Raw genomic sequence first — 23,818 nt, 5'->3', positions numbered from 1 at the left:
TATGTTTAAAGCTCTCCTTATATTATTAGCACCCTGTCTGCATGGAATAAACCCTGTTTGGTCTGACTTAATAAGTGATCCAATATGTCTCTGAACTCTTTGTGCTAAGATGCTTGTCAACAATTTCTGGTCATTACATAACAGGCTAATTGGTCTATATCCTTCACATAGTGTTGGATCTTTTCCTTCCTTGTGTATCACCGATATGATGGCCTGTGACCAGGTCTCAGGAGGGTTACCCTCAGAGAGGCATAACTAAACACCTCAGTTAACACTGGTGTTAGGTCGTTAATTAAGCACTTATAATATTCTCCAGAGAGGCCGCCAACTCCTGGGGATTTATTATTTTTTAATCTCTTTATTGCATGTCTTATTTCTACATCTGTTATGGGTGATATCATTTGTGATGATGCTTCCTCTGATAATGTGTCGAGCTTTACATTTTTAAGGAAGACGTTGGTGTTATCGGTTGTCATTTGTGACCTGGGTTCCTTATATAAATTGTGATAGAATGTTGCCAATGCCTCTACCACTTCTTTGGGGTGTGATACTGTTGTACCCTTTGTTGGATGAACTACTTCAGCGACAGTTCGGTTAGCTTGGGCTTTGCGAAGTTGAAAAGCTAAAAGACGGCTAGCTCTGTTCCCAGTCTCGTAATACCTCTGTTTAGTGAATCTTAGAGCTCCTTCTGCCTTCAGTGATAACAGTTTATCTAAGGTTTTTCTTGCTTCTTTAAGTTCAGTTATAACATTGCTTGAACCTGTGCCCTTGTGTTGCTTCTCTAACAACTTTATTTTATTTTCTAGCCTCAGCTGTTCCTCCAGTCGCTTTCTCTTCAGTTTGGATGAAACCTGTATTATTTTCCCTCTCATAACTACTATTGCTCCCTCCCATAGTATTGTAGGGTTGACTTATCCATTATCATTTGTTTCAAGATATTCATTTAAATGTTGCCTCAACTCCTCAACATTTTCAGTGTTATTCAGTATTGATAAATTCATTCTCCAGTACTTGAAGAAAGGGTGCGTTCCTAAGTGTAGTTTCAGCATTACTGGAGCATGGTCACTTAAGGTTATAGGTTCAATATGACAATCAATTACCTTATACATATATTGTGGGGGAATACAGAAAAAGTCAATTCTAGAATAACTGTTATGCACATTGGAGAAAAAACTGAAGTCTTTCCCCTTGGGGCTCCATGTCTCCTTGTAGACACAAGACCTAATTCAGAAATGAAATTATTTAATGTATGTGTTTTAGGGCTTGGAGGTCCCTTTTCCATTGGCGTCCTATCCATCTTTCCATCTTGTACTGCATTAAAGTCTCCTCCTATTATCAACATTCCTCTGGAGCTGTCTGTTATTGTATTTGCCAGCTCTTTGAAAAAACTTGGGTCGTGCTCATTTGGAGCATAAACATTTAGAATCAAGAATTCAAGCTCCCCCACACTTCCCACCACCATTACAAATCTTCCTAATTTGTCCTGTACCACCTTTTCAGTACTGAAAGCCAAAGATCTATTTATTAAAATGGCCACCCCTCTTTTCTTTCCATGGGAAGCACTGTACACTAGACTAACCCATTCTCTTCTTAGTTTCACATGTTCATTTTCATTTAAATGAGTCTCTTGCAGCAGAGCAATTGAACAATGTGTTTTTTTCAACTGATTGAATATTTTTTTCCCGTTTTATAGGATGGTTCAAACCATGGACATTATAGCTGACTATATTTAACTTATTCATATAGACGTCTGTACCCCTTCATAACTTTTAAAATAAACACCCTTTCTTCTATATAAACATAATGCACCTTATATGACTAAACAGATATACCGTTTACATGTAAAATCAAACAATATAAAGAACAAGAACACACAATCAACAGGAAGAAAGAACTGACTTCCAAAAGCCCGACTGATTCAAAACGCATCTGTCTCAACAAGGACGGAGAGTTGTGACCTGTCTCTCCGGGGGTGTGCACTATGTGCGAGAGGCTATACGCAAATCAAACGTCTTTGCTATGGCCTATAGGCTGCAGGAGGGGGGGGGGGGGGTGGACACAAGAACTCCTCCAATGAGGAGAGTCTGTTTTTACACATATTACCATAGCTTTCTATGAATACACTAGCCAAAATGTGTCCATCTTACAGCTAGGATATGAATCATACCCTGCCTGAATTAACCAAGACCTACTTACTGCACTTGATATCTTTACAGGTGTTAGTCTTTGTGAAGAAAACTTTTAAGGTCTGCGTTGGTCATCAAGTTATGCCTGTGTGCTGTATTCGTCCAGTTGTTCTGTAAAAGTTCAGTGAGAAGAGTTTCCCGTTCATCACATTCAACATGGATACCCAGGACCTTGAGAGTTTCAGCTGCATCCCCGAGGGTTGCGAAGGTCTTCACGCGGGAATCTAGATGCTGGAAATGGCGATTGCGCTTTAATGTTCTTCTCTTTCAGTTGCTTTATTATGTCCCTGACTTTTTTGCGTTTCTTCTGAGTGTCAGCAGTGTAGTCTTGGTCGAAGAATATTTTCTGACCTTTATATGGCACTCCTCCACAACGTTTCCACGCTTCTTGAATAACCATCTCCTTATCCCTGTAGTCCAAAAGTCGGACGATGATGGACGATGGGGTCCTCAGCTTTCGGCTTCATGGTTAGAGAGCGTTGGTTATGAAATCCAACATGTTGCTGTTGTTTTCTTCATTCTCTTTCACTCCATAGATGCGTAGGTTGTTCCTTCTCGCTCTCGATTCGAGATCCTCACAATTGGCAGCCACGCTAGCTTCTTGATGGAGCAGGTGGTGGAGGGCTCTTTCATTTCGTCGAGTTTATTCCTCCGTGTCCACCAGTCTCTCTTCATAGTCTGTCATTCGTTGTTCAAGTTGTGTTGTCCTGTCCGCCACCTCACTAAGAGCAGTTTCTACCCTCGTTAAGGATTCTTTGGTATCCTTAGAAGCTTCAGTGTGCTCCTTCCTTAACGTGCGCAGCTTGGCTAGCACTGCCGCCACGCTTTCCTCACTTAGCCCAGAATCAGTTTGATGGTATTTAGACGCCTTCAGTGGTTTGTTGGCCTTCTTTTCCGATTCTTTTCAAAGGTTCGCCATAATGATTACTTGGTGTGATTGTTTTTAATTAAAAAGAAAAGTAAAATTACGTTTTGGCTAGTTTTTTAAAGACTCTCCTCAGGAGCTTTGAAGTCAGGCTGTTGCCTTGGTCATGACGTTACCGGAAGCACTATGCATTTTGAGTGAACTATTAGTCCATCTACACTGTGGAATAAGGAATGACACCTATTCTCTCATTTGGCAAGTCAGTAGTTTCTTTTATAAACTGTCTCTTTGAACAGCTGATTTGCAACAGATAGTGTGGGCCAGATGTGCCACTATCATAAAATTAACATGACTTGATCAGGAGCAATTTATAGGTATTAATGGTCACACAGGCAAGCCTGCATGAATGCAAACATGGTGTTTCAGTTATTTTTTGAACATTTATTTAAATAAAATACTTCAGATCTGAATTTGACAATGCATCCTTGTTCATATTTCACCTTAGATTAAAAAAACCACACATATCATTCTCTTCCACACATCAAAATCAATCAGATAAACTTAAAAGTGCTTTCTTTTTGAATTGATGCTTTAATAGAAACTGTCATGACTGCTTTGTGACTTAAAGAAGATGCCTCGTCAATTAGGACAGCTAATTTAAGGATGATGCTATAATGCTACTGACGATTTTGCTCTGCATCTCACCGGCAACATGTTGTATTATTTGTATTGCACTGTTCTCTGTGTCCACTGTTTCAGAAGTTACCCAAACTAGCAATCTACCTAAACTTACCAGTTCATTGCATATCCTAAATGCAAGTAAACTTGTAAAAGTAAACTTGTCTGTTAGCAATATTTACCTCGGCATGGCCCACGCTTCCCTGCATCCGATTGGCTCATCAGTTTACTGATTAGATTGACAGCGAGTACTAGCCAATTAGAGGCAGAGTAGCGTGGGTCATGGCTTGACCATCCTAGGAAAAATATGGGCAATTTGGCTCGCAGATACTACTGAATGGTGCGCATCAGGGGAGATTTAGAAGTGGGTATACGCAATGCTGACTGAAAAATAAAAGGGGTATACGCCATATACCCGCGTATACCCTGGACTACACCACTGCCCCAACCCCCCCCAGCACTATTATTATTACTATCACTACATACCATACAGACTGAAATTGCTGCTATTCACTGACTGTTCTTTTTTTGCTATTTTTTGTTACTGTTAACTGTACTACAGGAATTTATGAAGCTACTTCCTACACATTATATATATATATATATATATATATATATATATATATATATATATATATATATATATATATATATATATATATATATATATATAACATCACTTCTAGTCACCAGGACTAGAAGTGATGTTGGGTGAATGCAGCAGTAATGCCTTTCAGCTCAACTCTAACGATAATCCTGAGGCTCCAGTGAAATTTGTTTAGTGGACAACTGAACTGGGAAAAAAGAGGAAGAAAAACAAAGAAAGTGAGAAAGAATCACAACCAGTCCGTATGCCTGTGAAAAAGGAGATGGAGTAAGAGTAAGATTATTGTCATTGCATAAGAATATATACAACGTGCTCTCTAGGAGATATGATTGACATGTTCCAGAATGAGCTGAGAGTTTTCACAATGAATCAATTCAACATTCAAATGTAATACATCCACTACTGTGAGCTCATGAAAAAGAAAAGAAATTCAGGCTGTTCATTTCGCATCCTCTCAGCAGCAGGTAACTCTGGCACGTGGAGCTTTTTTGAAGCTGGACATGATAAAGGTCCTACAGATGCGTTGGGTGGTGTTTAAAAAAGAACAGCAGACAGATTGGTGAGTGAGGGAAAAGACATTGCAAATGCCAAGCAATTGTACGACCATCTACTGAATGTCCGGACCTCTGTACAGCTGTTCTGTGTTGACGAGGAAGCTGTGGACAAAGCTGTACAGAGGATGCCAAAACGACTCCTGGTGGTTCCCTCAACAATGCGTCTGTATCGGATAATCACTCTTACACCAGGAAAAGTAATTTACAGAGATATCAGCTGTCTCTGCTCAACTAAGCAGATTTTTGAGTGTACATTCCACAACACACAATGGGCCAGATGCAAGAATATGTTCGTATTTTTCTTCTTAAATCTGTCGTACTTTTCTCGTGAGGTGGAATTTACGAGTGAGCCACGTCTGATTCACCAAACACTCGTATCACCAGGAAACAGTCGTAAATGACCTTCGTAAACATGATGAATCCCACCTGTTCTAAATGAACGCGCGTTCCCGAGAATAGTAAATTAACATGAATGACGCCCCCAAAATACCATATAAGGTCAGACGACCGGCAGGTTGTGGAGAAGCTCCATTCATGAAAATGGCACTAAAGACTAAGAATAAGAACTTTACGAACTCTCAGACTGAGGTCCTACTCTCAGAAATAGATCAACAGAAACACCGATTATTATTTAGTGTTAGTGGAATTAAAGGTCCTGAGAAAGACAAAGAATGAGGAAAAATGACCCGTGCTGTGAACGCTGTCTCAGCTGTTGCACCGTTACAGAAATAAAAACAAAAATGACTGAACATGAATTATACCAGAGGATGTCATCAGCCAGGGAGTTAAACTATTACTAAGATAAGCAATATTTCAATTAAATGAATAACAGTTATTAATAAATAGTCAGTTTATATTGTGGAAAAGTAACTGTGGACAAGTCGCTTTGTAGTTTCGGCCGCTAATATTTATATTGTACGCTTGCATTATATCATAGTTTCTATTGTCAATTTAAATGACTGATATATCTGCCTAAATTGTTAAATAACCTACTTCTTTATACTAAATAGCCTAATAACTTTACAAACAGAGTAATGTCATCATGATTATGGATTAAGAAGTGCAATTTAATGAACGGGACATAGTATACACTTTCCCCCCCTTCTCTACATCCCCTGTAGTTCACACCCATTACTCAGAGGTCTCTAAAATACTGACAATATAATAATCGCTCAGCCTGCAGATCGTCATTATTCATTTCTATGTGAAGTGGTAGTCAGCATGTTAAAAAGAAAATCCAAGTCAGTTGATTCTGAAGCTCAACTGCTGATGTTACACCTGCTGCTGGACTGCTGTCAGCACAGACCTGCTAACACCCAGGATGACAACGCAGGGCAAGCAGGCAGAAGAAGCTGGAGATGAGGGTACCCGTGTGGAGGTGTTATGTGTTCATTAAGTGATTATCATATCTTGCTTATAGTATATGATGTCAAACCCCCCCCCCCCCCCCGAAAGAAATGGAGTTCCCCCAAAAGACATGATATCGTTGGCACACTGCCATTAGACAATTAGACAGTAACAGTCGTGTTTTATTGCTTTGGAGGACTGCAGGTTGGTTGTGCGTGAGAGGTACGACAGGTCTGCACCACTCGTACATTTTCTTACCTAAGAGAAAATCCAAAATACAAGGAAATTGGTGAATGCGGCAAATCCTCGTAAATCACTCGTACGCATGGTTTAAGAACGAATCTGTGCGTACGAGTGGTTCTTGCATCTGGCCCATTGTTTTAAATTAAGATGAAATCAACTAGGAATGAATGGACATGTATAATCATTAGACAGTGGTGTGTCATCAAATATGATGATGACATTTATCCTGGGACTATTATTGAGGTCAATGGACATGCAAAAGTCACACAAAGTGGGGCAAAACTGCTTTTCTGGCCAAACCGTGAGGATACTTTGTGGTATATCTTTGAAGATGTCCTCAGAATCATTCCACAACCAACCTCAGTGACAGGACGTCATGTAGAAATAAACCAAGACATATGGGCAGAAATTGCCCATATTAAAAAAAGAAATTACTGACGAGAAAACTGTGATTGTGTACTTTTCCCCAATGAGTTTGGAGACTCCGCTCACTGTTCAGCCAAACACAATCACTGGATCCCAGAGAGAGATCTCTGTTGCAACCCATAAATCTCAATGTTGCCTGAAGCAGGAAGGATTTCCTCAGGGAGGAGCGGATAACTTTTGTGCCCCGCTGCTTTCTGACAGAGTTGACTCCATTGCCAATCAATAAACCAGCGACCGCAACCCTTCAGGAACGAGGATGGCACAGCCAGGACTAGTGCTGCATGATTAATGTAATCGCAATCGCGATGTCAGCCTGTGCAATTATGTAACAGCAAAACAGACTGCGATTTACGTACATTTACAAAATGTGTCCATGAGAAAGTTTGGTCATCTACGCACTATGAGCGGAGATACTTCACAGACTGCCCTCCTCTCTGTCTAGTCACTGAAGCGCATGCAGTGCATGGTCACATGACTTGCCAGAGTGCAGACCACAGACCAGATGCAAATGGATGCTAATGAGTAGGACGACACTGAAGTGGTGGCCCCAAAAAAAAAAAGAAAGCAACCTCTGCTATATGGAAATATTTTGGATCAGCTCAGTGACATCGAGCAGAAAGAGATACTCTGTAAAACATCGCAACTGAAACTCTCTATGTCACGTGGCAATCAGAACCTTAAACAGCACAAAGAAAAAGATGTGATGAACACATTGCAGTGAAAATGCTAACTAATAAAGAGATGACAAGTGAAGACCAGTCTGTAAACAAAGCATAATTACAAATGTGTTTGCAGGACCTGTGAGAGGAGCATAAAGTAATTATCACAACACTAACCTTGTGAAAGCTGTGGAGCTTAATCAATGGACTTGGTTCCAGTGTTTTGGACTTCACCTTGCTAGTGGTGCTTAGATTCTCAAAATCATCAGTAATGATACACTCTTCATATCATTTTGTTTATTATATCCCAACTGAAATCGTAATCACAATATTTCCCACAATAAGTGCAATATGGCTGTGTCACCAAATCGTGCAGCCCTAGCCAGGACCATGCACTGGACGAGCCATTTTGGACTTCACTGACAGACTTTTATACACACCTGTTTGTGTCCTTATATTCAAGAAATAGTTCCTCTTGTGTGACCATTGAGAATGCATAATTACAAATCCAAAACAGAAGTCCACAGTGCACAGGGGGCTGTACTTCAAAAAGGGGTCATGTGAACAGCAAGCACAATGGTCGGAAGACTCTAGAGCTCCCTTGTGGTATCCACACTTTTACTGATAATTTGATTTCTAGGACCTCAGCAGTGTTTTATTTTGTTGTGCGAACCATATAGGATTTCAAGTGGTTTGAAAGATTGCACAATACCTGTTAGATTTCTCCCAGCCACATGGGCTTCAAATCTCAGACATGGCGCTTCAACACCTCTCTTCTAAATGACACTGCATTTATCTCTGAGTTTAGAACTAAATTGTCCACATTTCTCCAAGACAATACAGGCTCTGTTGAGGATGCTAGGCTAGTGTGGATGGCAAGGGTTTTATCTGTGAAAAAAAGGTTAGGAATCTTAAGATCAAAGAATTGGAGGGAAAATGCTTATGTCTGGAGAGGGCTCTTAACCCTCCTGATATGTTACGGACAGTGAAATAGAGGAGGATGTGTCTGAAAACGAAGACTATCTTGAGCTTAATTCTGAATCTAATGATTCTGATTTTGAACCAGATGAGGGAATTGCTATTCCTATTCCTCCAAGCAAGACATTCATGTCAAAAAATGGTGAAATACAGTGGTCTTCATCCCCAAATATGCGTCAGGCAAAACTGTCTGCAGAAAACATAATAAAGACAGTGCCAGGGCCCACTAGGATGGCAGTGAGTCATGTGACTGACACCAAGTCAGCTTTTGAGCTGGTCATGCCAGATTCAGTACAGAAAATCATTCTGGAAATGACTAATCTAGAAGGGAGGCGTGTTTTTGGGGAGAAGTGGAAGGAGCTGGAAACACATTTAGATGCGTATTTGGGGCTCCTCATCCTGGCTGGGGTTTATAAGTCGAAGGATGAATCGACAGCCAGTCTGTGGGATGCAGAGACAGGCAGGGCTATATTTCGAGCCACAATGTCTCTGGAGACTTTTCACATTTTCTCCAGAGTAATCCGATTTGATAATTGAGAGACAAGGGCTGGTAGATGGGAGAGAGACAAGCTGGCAGCTATTAGGACAGTGTGGGACAAGTGGGTAGAGCAACTTCCACTACTCTACAACCCAGGCCCTAATATCACAGTGTATGAAAGGCTGGTGGCATTCAGAGGTAGCTGCCCATTTAGGTAATACATGCCCTCCAAACCAGCTAAATATGGGATAAAAATCTGGGCAGCATGTGATGCAAACACCAGCTATGCACTGAACAAGCAGGTTTACACTGGGAAGCCGGTTGGAGGAGCCCCAGAGAAGAATCAGGGCACAAGGGTTGTGCTCGACATGGCACAAGGTCTCAGGGGGCACAACATAACCTGTGACAATTTTTTCAAAACTACAATTTGGGTCAGGAGCTTCTAAAGAGAAAGCTCACAATGGTCGGAACTGTCCGAAAGAACAGGGCTGAACTCCCTGCTGAGCTGCTGGTAATCAAGGACAGGGCCCCTCAATCTTCAATGTTTGCCTTCACAGACACCACAGCCCTGATGTCTTACTGCCCCAAAAAGGGAAAACATGTTGTGCTTATGAGCACTCTGCACAAAAATGCTGAAATCAGCAAAAGAGAGGACCAGAAACCAAGCATGATCCTTGATTACAATGCTACAAGGGGGGGGGGGGGGGGGGCGTGACTGCGTGCTGGCCATTGGTCATCTTTTATAACATGATAGATGTATCAGCCTACAATGCATTTGTGTCATCTGGACTGAGATCTTTTTGAACATGTATTTTTTTAATGAAAAACGAGTGAATCCTGTTAGAGGTAAGGAACACCATTGCACTAAATATTGATAGAATAATTAGTAATGGAGTTAGTAATGAAATATTCACTCTGCTTGTTAGGATTTTTTTGGTCCAGCAGATATAAATAACACCTTCCAGGCGTACTATGAGAACTTATACAAGTCGCCTGGCATTTTCGACTCAGAAGTGTATAACAATTTTCTGCAACGGGTGGATCTGCCCACCCTACAGGGAGAAGAGGCAGCAGACTTGGGCCACCAGGTAACTTTGCAGGAATTGAAAATTGCACTGGGTAAAATATTAAGAGGGAAATCTCCTCCTCTCCTCCTTGGACCGGTTCTTCTGAGCTCCATTCAGACTGCCTTAGAAAAGGGTGCCTTTCACAAACACACCAATGTAGCTTTAATTTCACTGTTCCCAAAGAAGGGCAAGGACCCATTACAATGCTCTAATTACATCTCTGATAAATTCGGATCTGAAAGTTGCTAGTTATGCCTGGAGTGTTATATGGATAAACTAATTCACACTGACCAAGCTGGGTTTATGAAGGGTCATCTTGCTGCTGACAATATTAGGCGTTTAATGCACGTAATCAAAGAATCTAAACAGCTTCAGGTGTCATGCGTGATTCTGTCACTCGACGCTGCCAAAGCTTTTGATAGAGTTGAGTGGCAATATTTATGGGCTGTATTGCGAAAATTTCAACTAGGTGAAGCTTTTATCAAGAATACAGGTTCTGTATGCTAACCCCTCGGCCATGGTCAACACAAACGGATTGAACTCTAACCCCTTTCCCATTTTCCGTGGTACGAGACAGGGCTGCGGTCTCTGTTCTCTGGAGTCTGTTCACATTTCTCTTGAACCGCTTACACAGCACCTGAGGCAAAATTCTGTCATGTCCCCTATCCAAATTAGACAGACATCTCACACCCTGTCGGCCTTTGCGGACGACGTCCTCATATACATGACGGACATAGAAAACTCTGTTAGCTCTCTATTAGCGGCTTTTTAGGATTTCAAACAGCAGTCAGGCTTTAAGATCAAAATATCAAGCCAGATCCCCATAGTAACTCAAATCACATACTTGGGCATACAGATACACCCTTTGCTCCAGAAAATAGTTAAGAGCAATTATGAAATTTGTTTTAAGGAAGTTGAACGTGATCTTGCAAATTGGACCAGGCTTCATGCCTATGCGTCTATCTGTTATTAAAATGAATGTTTTGCCTCGCCTTAACTTCTTGAGTATGATGATTCCGCGCTCTCCGTCTCCAGACTACCTGGTTAAAATCAATAAACTGCTACGTAGATATATTTGGAATAACGGCCATCCAAAACTTTTCTGTGCTACAGAGACCCAAAGATCAGGATGGGCTCACCCTCCCAAATTTCAAAGTGTATCATCAATCCTTTCAGCTACGTCCTGTCATGGCTTGGTTCGACGGCCGCTCATGTGTCTCATGGAAATCTTTAGAGAAGAATCTCATTTTATTTTCTGGCATAAAAGATAAACACTGTATGTTGCACTGTGGCCCCGTTATTGCCAACACAATCAGGAATTTCAGGGTTGTTGAGAAAGACTTGAAGGAGAACTTGAAGTGGCACAATGATGCCCCCTTGTGGCACAACATGAATGTACTGATTGGAAACAAGCCACTGGACTTTAAACCATGGTCTTTGAAAGGTATTAATGTTGTTGTGGACTTGTATGATTGCAAGGGCATGCTTAGTTATCAGGATCTGAAGGACCGCTTTGACCTACAGGACTCTTCCTTCTTTTTTTATTTGCAAATAAGATCAGCACTTAAAGCACATGGTGTGCCACTGGGGGCGAGGCTTCCCATACACCCTCTGATAGACTGGATACACTCTCTTACCTCCAGGGGCTTCGTATGTCACAGACTTTATTATACATCTGTCACTAGGTTTCGCATGAAACTGATACCAAGTCCAAACTGTAGTATGTGCCAACCTAACACAATAGGATGTTACAGACACATGATGTGGGAATGTCCCTCTGTTCAGGCCTTTTGGGGCCGGGTATTACACCGCCATTACATGCGATCCAATCTCTTGCTGGGAGGGGGGGGGGGGGGGGGGGGTGTTTATAACAATTGTATGGATGCAACTGTATATCTCTCCTGCAGTGGTTCAATAAAAAAAGTTGTTCACAAAAAAAACATTTCCTCTTATACTATAAATATATATATACATACATACATACATACATACATACATACATATCTATCTAGGCACATACATGTATACATACACATTACATTACGTACATTCTTATGTACAGCCATATCTATACATACATTCATACATCTCTATTAATTACAAGTTATCATGTTGAGGAGCCACTGCATCAAAGAGAGTTGTCCATTTCCTCCAATAACTGGAAAATGTGTCCATACATACGTTCAGTGATTAAGTTAGCTGTTTTTACAGTGTTTAAACCACACATTTTCAGAGTTTCAAATTTGTTATCTTATCTAATTTTGTTATCCAGTTTTGAAACCTTGTAAATGGTGATCTGAAAAAAAAAACTCTGAAAAGATTAGAAACTGAAAAAAAGATCTGAAACTCTGTAAAAAAAAGATCTAAAACTCTGAAAAACAGAAATGAAACTGAAAAAAATATATGAAACTCTGAAAAAACAGATCTGAAACTGAAACAAAATCTGAAACTGAAAAAATAGATCTGTAACTCTGGAGAAAAAAAAATTTAACTCTGCAAAAAAGATTTGAAACTCTGAAAAACAGATCTGAAACTCTGAAAAACAGATCTGAAACTCTGAAAAAAAAAAGATTTGAAACTCTGAAAAGCAGATCTGAAACTCACCATTTATAAGGTTTCAAAATTGGATAACAAAATTATACTGTGGGAGAACAGTGCCACATTTGAAACTCTGAAAATGTGTGGTGGAAACACTGTAAAAACAGTGCTGTAGTTGTGAAGAATGAAAAGAAAAAAAAAAAGAAAAGTTGCAGAGATTTGAAATGAAAATTCAAATACAAAATAATGTTTTCAGAGATTTGAATTTTTTTCAGTCTATCAAAACACTATATACACCTTCAAAACTTAGTTTCAAAGTTTCAAATCTTTTGTACGCTTTCAAACAAAGTTTCAAAGTTTTTTCTTTTATTTCTTGCGTCATGGCTCCATATTCCAGCCAGTAACGTTGGATAGTTGGGCAGTCCCAGAAGATGTGGAAGTGATCTGCCAGGGTATTTCCACATTCCCTCCAGCATTGTCCTAATCTTGGCTGACCATTCTGAAGTTGTTTTATTTTCGGGGTGATGAATCCATGTAAATTACCTCCAATGACCTGAACTTGAAGTGTTCAGTTGGGTTTTACAAATATTCAGCCAATCCTCTTCTGAGATGGTAACTTTTCTCCCATTAAGATTGAAGTAAAGTAAATAAAGTGTAGAAATCCCATTATTCACTAAACATGAATAAATTCCAGCAATCAGTTTTCTGTTGAGCTTAGAATTATATGCATCGATCAAGATATTAATCAGATCTATGTTATATACTTTGTTTGTACTCTGTTGTTTATTTTACTATTAAAGTGGGCTCTAACCTGAAGGTATCTGAAGAAGTCTTGTTTTTCTAAGTAATGTTTTTTTTTTTTTTTTTTTTTTTTTTTTAAACTATGCTATCCCCCTTTATCAGAGATGAGACAGTATGTTGTGATACCTTTATAGGACAAATGTTTATATCTCCGATCCATCTGGGCAGGTTTACAATCTTTCCAATTTCAATTTGTAACATTCACCAACCCAAATATCTAAGGGTATTTTTGTCCAGCAATTTAGGTTGTCTTTTTGCAGTGAATATTGATTTCTGTCACCTTGTCCAAGCAATAAACATTTTTAATTAAAGTATACCAAAAATCCAAAAAGGTTACAAAAGTACTTATCAAACAACTAGAGAAAGAACAAAACTGGACCCAAAAACCTGAGGTCAAATAAACAAGAATGAAACTAAGGCTTCAACGTAAGGCAACACAATCAAAACTAACCTAACTAAGGGGTTATATACACACAAACACAAGTGGACTAGTCCAACACAGACACGAAAGGGGGACACTGACTAACAATTAAACCATCACATAATCTATAATAAACTAAACTAACTAACTAACTAAGTTAACTCACCAAGAAATTAAATAATATTTCAAAATAAATAGTCCATTAACAAAGCAAACAAAACTTTAGGCTCTGGTGTTTTTCCAGCCTTCCCCTGTTCCCCATCTTCAAGATGGGTGCTTCCCACTTCCCACAGACAGTCCATAGGAGGCTCCCTTTCCGGCCCTTTGCCAGGAGCTCAGGAGAACCAAGAAAGTAATTACTCACAGCAAGAAGACCGTTAACTAAATTGTGTGCACCCAAATTACAAAACAAAAACCTGTCTAATGAAATAAAGTGTAATATATGAATATATATATATATAATATATAAATATATATATATATATTATATATATATAATATATAAATATATATAATATATATATATGTATTTATATGAAAATGTCTGTAAAGAAAGAGTAACCAAAATTACTAACCAACTGAAGCAGCCACCACACACCTAGTAATGTCTGAAGGGTCCAGTTGGTTTAAATCAAATTTTTTCCGTTTATCCAGAAAACATTCTCATTGACTCAGTAAATAGTTTTGAGGATATTTCTATAGGTACTGAAAGAGAAAAGATAATTGTGGTAAAATGTTCATTTTAATTATGTCAATTTGATTAAACAGGCCCAATGGTAATAAGGTCCACCTTACTTGTTTAGTAGCTGGTAAGTAATTCATAGCATAAAAATTGAATAAGTCTTTGTAATTTATAATATTGTTCTCGCAGTTAAAGTCACAAAGTTTACGTATTTGTGCTGCAGGTGTATAATTGTTTGAGATTATTTACGTTACATAACTAAATGTTTTCAAACAGGACAGTAGTTTAGATCAATTTAAATCAGGTTGGGAAACAGTGATCAGTAAATCAATTGCAAGAACTCTTGCTTTCATTTAAAAAATCACATCCACTTACCCTGTTGTCGTTGAAATGGAGTTGCGAAAGAGAATAGTAGAGGTTTTTTTTGTATCCCTACCAGTAGACTGATTTTAAGTGAATATAATTTGTGATGCTTTTCTGATAACGGGTTGGGTGTGGTTTTAAGCACAGTGGGTATGGGCGGGTTTACAAAACCGTGCAGGACTCTGCCTCAGCTGCCCAAAGTGCCTGTGTGAACTTTACTCCTCATATCACTAAATTAACCTACCACCATAGTTGCACTTCTTTCGGTTTGCAAAGTAATTATCAAAATCCATTTTAATGGCAAGACTAAAAAATAACATTTTGCAATTTCAACTGAGAATAAAAGGAATGACAGATGTTGTGTTTGTTTTTACAGAGAATCTTGACAGTCACATGACAGCACATACCTGATAACAGGCCTAATCTGCACCTACTGGGCTCCACCAGCATCGGTTCACTGAAAGACTTAGGTCCCCAGTAGAACATACATTTGGCACAGATGTGTTATGGTAACACCTATTCAATAGGCTGATAACAGTCAAAGTGAATGCTGGATTTGGTATTTGTGTAATTAATCCCTGTGTCATAGAGGAGGTTCATTCTCCCAAAACTTGTTTTTACCTTGCTTTGCCTCATTTACACTTCCTGTTATGGCACAGTTGATTATCTTTTGTTCAATATTAAGACATCTGGAATGACCATGAAATTTTATTTGTAAGGTCTTATAGAATATGGGCAATTGACTTTAGTTTCTCTGTGATGTATAATCATTAATGGTATTATCATGCTCAAACATCAGAAAAAAATATTTGGAGCACTTCAATATTTTATCCATTATCCATTTATTGTCTTTATAAATATTTTTAGTTTCAGTAGGCTGACTGGTTTGGCTTGGTGGTCTGGGAAAGTGCAAAACAACAGGAAGAAACCACAACAAAATGGACTCTCATGAATGGCGTTCACACAAAACACACTGTCTGATTTCCATTTTGACCAAAGAACTTTGATTTAATTTTTTGTCCTCATTTTATACCAATGACTCTAACGTCTTTAAAAAGTATATGTGTATCATATTGCTTGCTCTCCAATCCATATTGATGTATTCCTATTTTGACAGGCTGTACTCTGCTGACATCAAAACAGAAGCTGCTACCATGGACTATGACGATTACCAAGACGAGTCCCCTCACACTTATTCCCCACACATCAACCCTTATGAAGAGAGTAGGTAACACACACATACACACACACACACACACAAATTGATTGATATAGAGACCCCATAACAAAGATTTTTGCCAATAACCCAGATTTCTGCCCTAGTAGTATTAAGTTTTAAATTAATTCATAATTAATTAATATTTTTCTATTAAAACATGATCAAATGACCACGTGTAATGTGAAAACTGTTGCCTATATAGTGATGAATCCACATAGTTATTTACATAGTTCACCTCTGCCCTACATAGCATTTTTAGTTTTTTTCAGTTTTTTAAATTTATTTAAAAACATTTTTTATTAAGCACATAACGTTGTACACTACTTACCCAACATTAAACTGCAGCTGGTGAACATGATGGAGCATTTAACAGTTACAATAAGACATATATCTTTCTCAGGAGTTGATGAAGACTAAACCAGAGTTAGAAGATGACTTACATTTGTCTGGTGGCCAGAAACACAACTCCAGATGGATGCTAATGTCACTACGCAATAAGACAATAGTATGCTAAAATATTTGTCATAATTACTTCATAAAATGACAGTATGTTATATGTGTTTACAAGATGGCCTGCTGCCCACAAATGCCCCAAAAATGTATTAATGCGTCATAAGGGACATTTTTAGATATAGTCTAAAAGGCATCTAATAGTTGGCGGGCATAACATAGAGGTACAACTGAGTATCATCTGCATCTTTGTGGAAGAGATGCAATTTTATGAATGATGTGCGTCCAAAATCATGTACCACAATTACAACATGAGGAAATCCATTTAAAAGCAGTTTGGGATATACCCACACAGCACCACAATCTGTTTAATGGTGCCACTAAAAACCAACTCACATCTTTCAGCTTTATGAATAAAACACTTTCAGTTTTTATAAATAATAATCTTGCCACGTAGTTTGAACTCCACTGTGTTTTCTTCTCTGTCAGGTAAGATCAGTGCAGTCAAGTTCAGTGTGGAGGTTGTAGAGGAGAGCAATGTGACTGTGATGATCAGTGATCCTGTGACCAGTATCCATAAACAAGGGAGGCAACTCACAATCAGAGATATTCTCAAAGATGACCTCAAGTACAAGATCAGCTACTACAAGTCTGGAAGCACAAGAAAGGTACTCCACTGCCAACAGTCACCATGACATACAAGTCTATTATCCACATTAAAGTTTCAAGGAAAAATTATTAAAAGCATACTATTGTTAATCAGACATTTTTATGAAAATGCAGTTTCTGCAGAAACTGCATTTTTCTATTTATTTTTACTCATCCATACTTTCACCGACACATTCCAACATCAACAAATGTTTAAGAACATTTATGTTTCTTCTTTCTTTCATAGTGTTTTTATATATTTTCTTTTAAATTAAAATGGAAAATGGAAAATCAATGGAGAGGAATGTTTGAATCCCAAAAACTAAAAGTGCAAAACTATTCAAACAATTTGAGCTCCTCAAAAATGCAATGGCGTACTATAATAACAATGATAATTATGATAATAATAATAATAATTATAATAATAATTAAAACTGCAAGCAGTTTCGAAGGGCCCTCGCACCCCCCAGTTTACCCCCCCAACTGTAACGCTGTACGTGCACGTCGGCGCGTGCGGCAGTCGCAGGGCTGTGAAAAGTGACATGTAGATGTCTTTGCTCCTGTGCCTTTAAGTGAACATTGTGTGATGGGGTTAACGTCTCCACTAGATGGCAAACTAAGACCACAAATGAGTGTGGGTGACTTCTCAGCACAAAGGAATGTGGGTGAAGGGCCAAAAAATCAGCAAGATTGAGCATTTTTGCTTGGATGGCCGACTTCCTGTTGGACTTAGGAAATGGGTCCAAGAGGCTCTTTTGTGCGTCTGGACACGATACATGTGTTTACCGAATTTTGTTTGTATACGTCAATCTGAGTCGAGGGGCTTGATTTTTTAAATTTTCTAGGGGGCGCTATTAATCCATTTTGCATCGGCCATTTCCGCGATCCTTAAAATATCAAATTTTTTGCCGGATCGGACATGATTGCAAGTTTTGGTGAGTTTTGGGGCATGTTTAGGCTGTCAAAAAGGCGTAAAACTATAATAATAATAATAAAAATCATCCAGATTGAACATTTTTGCCTGGATGGCCGACTTCCTGTTGGACTTAGGGTATGGTTCCAAGTGGCTTTTTTGTGGGTCTGGACATAATACATAGGCCTTGTCGATTTCATTTCTCTATGTCAATGTGGAAGGCTCAAAGGGCTTAAACTTTGAAATCTTCCAGGGGGCGCTGTGGAGTCATCTTTGCACTTAAAAATCCCAAACTTTGTCAGTAGTCAATATGTGTGACTGTTGACGTATGTGTACAATTTGGTGAGTGTAGGAGTTTGTGAAAATGTACAAAATGGATAAAGGCATTAGGGGGCGCTATTGAGCTGTTGTGCCAAGCCCAAGGGCAGTTATGGTCTCAAATTAAAGTGCTCCTGAGTTTGAACCTATGTGGGCAATTTGGTGATTCTGTTAAGACGGGAAAGTCCTCTAAACTATGTGGGAAAAACGGAAAGGTGACGCAGGAAACGCACAATAACCGACTTCCTGTTAGAGCGAAAATGTTGAAAAAATTAATTTGGGGGTTTACCCATGAGTGCTATGAGTCCTGTAAATTTCCTGGAGATCAGACAAAGTTTGTGGTCACATGACCTGCTGTTAGGGGGCGCTATGGAGACCTCTTGCCACATCCACGGCCGATGATGTTGAAATTGAAATGGCTTCACCAGGCGTGACATTTCACGCACTGCATGTATTAACATCCGACAATGTATGGAGGAGTTATAAGGAGTTGTTTGTTTATACAAACAAACGACTGCCACGCCCACCTGGTATAACGTAGGTAAAATCTGTTGTCAAGTTTACATCATCAAGGTCTGAGGATGATACAGTTCCAATCTGAAGTCTCTGGAGTCAAAACTGTAGGAGGAGGTTGTTAAAGTTCGAGGCCTGGAAATGGGGAAAATGGCAGAGAAAATGCACCTGTGATCCAACATGGCCGACTTCCTGTTGGACTTAGGGTATGGGTCCAAGAGGCTTTTTTGTGCGTCTGGTCATGATATATATGAATCCTAAATTTTCGTTCATGTACGTGCATGTAGAAGGCGGGGCTTCAACTTTTAATGTTCTAGATGGTAGAGTCATCTTGGCTCTGAAAAGGTTGCGCTTATACCAAAAAACACTATTGGTGAGCCTCGACGAGTGTGTCCAATTTGGTGAGTTTTAGAGTTTGTCAGTACATACTAAGTGGGAAAAGGCATTAGGGGGCGCTACTGAGCTGTTGGGGCAAAATGTTGGGCAAATGTGGTATCAGATGAAAGAGCTCATGATTTGAAACCTACGTGGCAGGTTTCATGATTCTGTGAACATCATAATGTCCTCAAAACGGCGTTGGAAATATGAAAATCGGTGCACGCCACGCAGCGTGGTCGACTTCCTGTTTGGTAAAAAAATTCCACAAAATGAATTTCCCCAAGACAGCTATGACATATTGCAATTTCATGCAGATCCGAGAGGTCACATGACCCGACGTTTGGGGGCGCTAGCGAGTCCCCTTACCACGATTGCGTCCAATCACGTCGAATTAAATACATTTTCACCAGCTGTGACGTGTGTGCAGAATTTCATGTATGTTCAAGCCGCCAAAAATGCGATTCATTACGCAGCATAAGAACGTGAAAAATAATAATAATAATTAAAGCCGCAAGCGGCGATGGCGGGCCCTCGCTCACCCATGCCACCGCGGGGCCTGAGGCATGGCGGGGCTGTGGCGTGAAGCAGAAAGTGAGAAAAAACCTGGAAGGAGGCCAAAAATGCAATGTTTCGTTCATCCAGTAGGGGGCAGTCACAGGTAGTTACACATATGGTCTGGTGTGTTCAGGGTGGCCACTCATCAGTCATGTGAAGTTTGGAGTGAATTGGACAAAGCATGAAGGAGTTATGAGAGGTTGATGGTTCATCCACCAGGGGGCAGTAGAGTGTAACAAAACACAAGCGGTTGCGTTCAGGGTGGGACAGTGATTACACATGTGAAGTTTTGTGGAAATCGCACAATGATGATGTAAAATATGGCACTTCCTGTTTCCACTAGGGGGCGACACGAGTGAGAAAGCCCATGAGCGAATGGAGAGGTTGAGGTCGGCACCCTGGACCTGTGTACCAATTTTCATGATGATACGAGTTCAATAAAGCCATCAAAAAGCCAAACGTATTTTCATGGCGAGGAATTGATGGTCGCCGCGTCGCCACTCGGATGCCATTACTTAGCTTCACAGTCTTCATAATGTAGCTTCACCAACTGGTTCTGAATGAAGTTGATGGGGCAAAGTATGTAATTTTAATGAATCTTAGTTAACTTCCTGTTACCACCAGGGGGCGCTATGAGTTACGTGGGAAGTTAATATATCGGGACGTTCAGGGCGGAGCCATCATCATGTCCAGCAAGTTTGAAGCTGATTGGATGAAGTATGTGGGCGTGAGAGCCACTCGTATGTACATGGCGAGCACGCCAAAGTTAGTTGAGCCCTGGAAGACACACCCTTTGACCGACGGATGCGCAGAGCACAACATAAGCTCAGCTAGGTCTGGATATGTTGCGTACCTAATTTGAACTTGATCGGGCGAACGCTGTGGGAGGAGTTAATTTTAGGCGGGAAAAATCAAAACCAAAATGGCCGACTTCCTGTTGGGTTGAGGTCATGAGGTCAAGAGGCTTTTTTGCATATGTGGGTATAATACATATGTGTACCGAATTTTGTGAGCATAGGACAAAGTTAGCAAAATTCCCTATGGGCATTTTTGGACTTTGTAGGGGGCGCTATTCCGCCATTCTGCGTCGACCATGTGCGACCACCCAAAAATATCGAATTTCGGATGAGGCCGGACGTCCGTGCAAAAGTATAAGCATTTTCGCATTTGGGAAAGGGGCGAAATTGGGGCACGAAATGTCGGAAGAATAATAATAATAATAATAAACATTACAATTTCAATTTAGCATTTTTCCCCGGGGGTCTTCCATACCACATGATTACTTGATTACTTGATTACTTTGGGGTCACTTGCACGTTGGGGCATGAACGAATTTCAATAGGGCTTTCGCCAGGAGACTTGCAGTCGCCGCTCGGGCCCTAATAATAAACATTACAATTTCAATATAACATTTTTCCCCGGGGGTCTTCCATACCACATGATTACTTGATTACTTGATTACTTTGGGGTCACTTGCACTTTGGGGTCACTTGCACGTTGGGGCAGGAAAGAAATTCAATAGGGCTTTCGCCAGGCGGCTTGCAGTCGCCGCTCGGGCCCTAATAATAATAATAATAATAATTTTGGCAAAAGCAATAGGTCCCTCACTGACTTGTCAGTGCTCGGGCCCTAATAATAACAATAATGGCACTTTCATGCTTGGGTACTGAAATTGCTAGGACCCTGGCCTCGCATTTTCCGTGGCTTGGGTCCTAATTCCCTAATTAAACATTTTAATTATTATAATTATGCTTTGAAAATCTATAAAGCTTAGCAGAACTTTGGTTTACTTATAGGATTGATTGAAGGTGTAGCCCATTCAAATCCCCCAACCATTCCAATGGATGTAACTTTTCTAGGATGTCTGCACCTATGGTTAATGTCAACTTATTTAATTGGATGTACAAGTCAATCACAGTGTTCAACGTAGTCTAAAGTGGGCTGCAGTTGAGCCACACCCTTTTTTCAGAAAGCATGGCTGACAATGAGGCAAGGAAGAGTGTATGGCACATTTTAATTCATTAATCATAATATTAAAGTGCATAATTTGTGTTTAAACTGTGTTTAAAGTAAACATGATTTATATTTCATCCTTCCTGACGGCCAGAGTCGGTGCTTGAAGCACTGAATGTCTCCATCTTGCGCATGCGCAGGTCAAGTTTTTATGATAACAAAGTCAACTGTGACCCCAGCTAACCTATATTGTCCAGTGACAATTGTTCATCTTCTCACTTTTGCAGGTAGACTGCATGTCACTAAGCTCTAGCTAAAGCTAAAAGTATCAATGTTCTTCACTACTGTACATCGTGGGTAGCCACGTGACAGCTTTTGTCAGAGTTGCGAGCAGCTTGCCCTCCAAGGGCTGTGATGGTCAGAGGTTTGTTGCGGTTTGCCATGAAATCTCCTTTCTTTCTTTTATTGAACATTGACAGATTTACAGAGTATGACAGTTCCACATGAAGGTACAATCGTTCATTATACAATACAAATCAGGAATGCACACACATAAAATTACACACCAAAGATCTGTTCTCCCCAAGCCAACCTATACAGCTCTCCTGTTATTGTACGCAGACAATCAGGCCCATAGGAAGTTCTTAATGGACCCCATACTTTATGAAACTGAAACGGTTCCTCTCTCAAATAAAAGCTAAGGGCTTCGAGGGACATGAATTCCATTACACTGCTTATCCACTGTGCAATGCTAGGGGGTTCCTCTGACACCCACTTTAATAAAATACATCTTCTAGCACAGAAGAGCAGGATCTTAAGAAGTTTTAGCTGATTAAAAGCAATATCTGGAGGATGTTCTTACCAAGAATACAAAAAAGGGAGAGATGGGAGTCACGTGAGATCACAGAGCAAGATGGTCGCATGGTGGGAGCTCACCCATATACCCACCAAAACTACCCGAAATTCGCTAACTATCTGTGAGCATACTTTTTGTCTTAAAGTCATAATAACACGGTTTTAACATATAATTGACCGGAAGTTGAGCATTATGGCGTCGTCTAAGATAAATACTGAAAGGGCTACTGGCAAGCTAACGGCCAATGCGGGGGCTAGCAAAGGAGAGAGTGACAATGCGCTAACATCTATGCAACAGTCCTTGCAGAAAGCCATGGAAGAGATGGGAAGAGTTGGGAAGCTCCTGACAAAATTGCAAGCCGATATTTTGGAAATTAAGAGCGCCAATGTTGGTCTACGAACAGAAAGCAGAAAGCCGAATCTCTCAGCTGGAGGATGAAAATCAGGACCTCCACATACAAGTGGATAAAACTGCCCGTCAGTATGTATCAAGACCTTTATTTCCGAAGCTCTGGGGGTCGAACTTGATGGGTCACAGCTACAACGAGTACATCGTGCCCCTGCTCCAATACCGGGAGAAAATCAACCACCAAGACCAATCATAATTCGTTTTCTGAGTTTCCTGGAGCAGGAAAAGGTGCTGGCGGCTGCAATGCAGAAGTACAGGAATAAGAAGAAGTCATTTGGAAAGGTTGCAAGCTGTCATTCTTCCCAGACATGACGAGAGAGACGGCAGAGAAGAGAAGAAAGTTTAAGGAGGTGCGGGGCCGGCTACAGGAACTCGACGTGCGCTTCACACTAGCATATCCAGCGGAGCTGCGCTTTACATGGCGAGGGAAAAGGATGAAGTTCACCGACAACAGAGAGGCCATGGTTTTTCTCAACGAAAACTCAGAGGAGTGGAATTCACGGGGCAGGTTGGATGAGCAGGAGCCAACAGCTACAGATGGGGACTGACCAGGGATGTGAGTTTATTTGCAGGAAAGCGGGAATTAACAGTGGACAGTGACGCTAGGAGAGGCTACCCGTTTCCCCTTTTTTTCTTGTCCTTCAGGCCCATTTGTTTCTCTCTCTTTTTTTGTTCTTTTTTCTTCGACAAATGGATATTCTGCCAAGGACAGTG

The 23,818-nt window shown here is 40.2% G+C and overlaps 2 protein-coding genes across 3 annotated transcripts in view; both read left to right on the top strand.

The window, feature by feature from the left end:
- LOC133990351 (leukocyte cell-derived chemotaxin-2-like) overlaps nucleotides 1-23,818 on the top strand; it is a 337,858-nt gene that overhangs the window by 180,621 nt on the left and 133,419 nt on the right. The window lies entirely within an intron of this gene.
- Nucleotides 1-23,818, top strand: part of LOC133990347 (tissue factor-like) — a 78,290-nt gene that overhangs the window by 39,760 nt on the left and 14,712 nt on the right. For both annotated transcript variants that reach the window (XM_062428632.1, XM_062428631.1), the window contains exons 4-5: nucleotides 16,011-16,117; nucleotides 17,052-17,230. In XM_062428632.1, the coding sequence (XP_062284616.1) occupies nucleotides 16,011-16,117; nucleotides 17,052-17,230 (286 nt within the window). The remainder of the gene's footprint in view (nucleotides 1-16,010; nucleotides 16,118-17,051; nucleotides 17,231-23,818) is intronic.

The sequence above is a fragment of the Scomber scombrus genome, chromosome 11, assembly GCF_963691925.1.
Source record: "Scomber scombrus chromosome 11, fScoSco1.1, whole genome shotgun sequence".
NCBI classification, from domain to species: domain Eukaryota; kingdom Metazoa; phylum Chordata; class Actinopteri; order Scombriformes; family Scombridae; genus Scomber; species Scomber scombrus.
The sequence above is the reverse complement of the archived record's forward strand: the minus strand, read 5'-3'. Positions and strand labels throughout refer to the sequence as shown.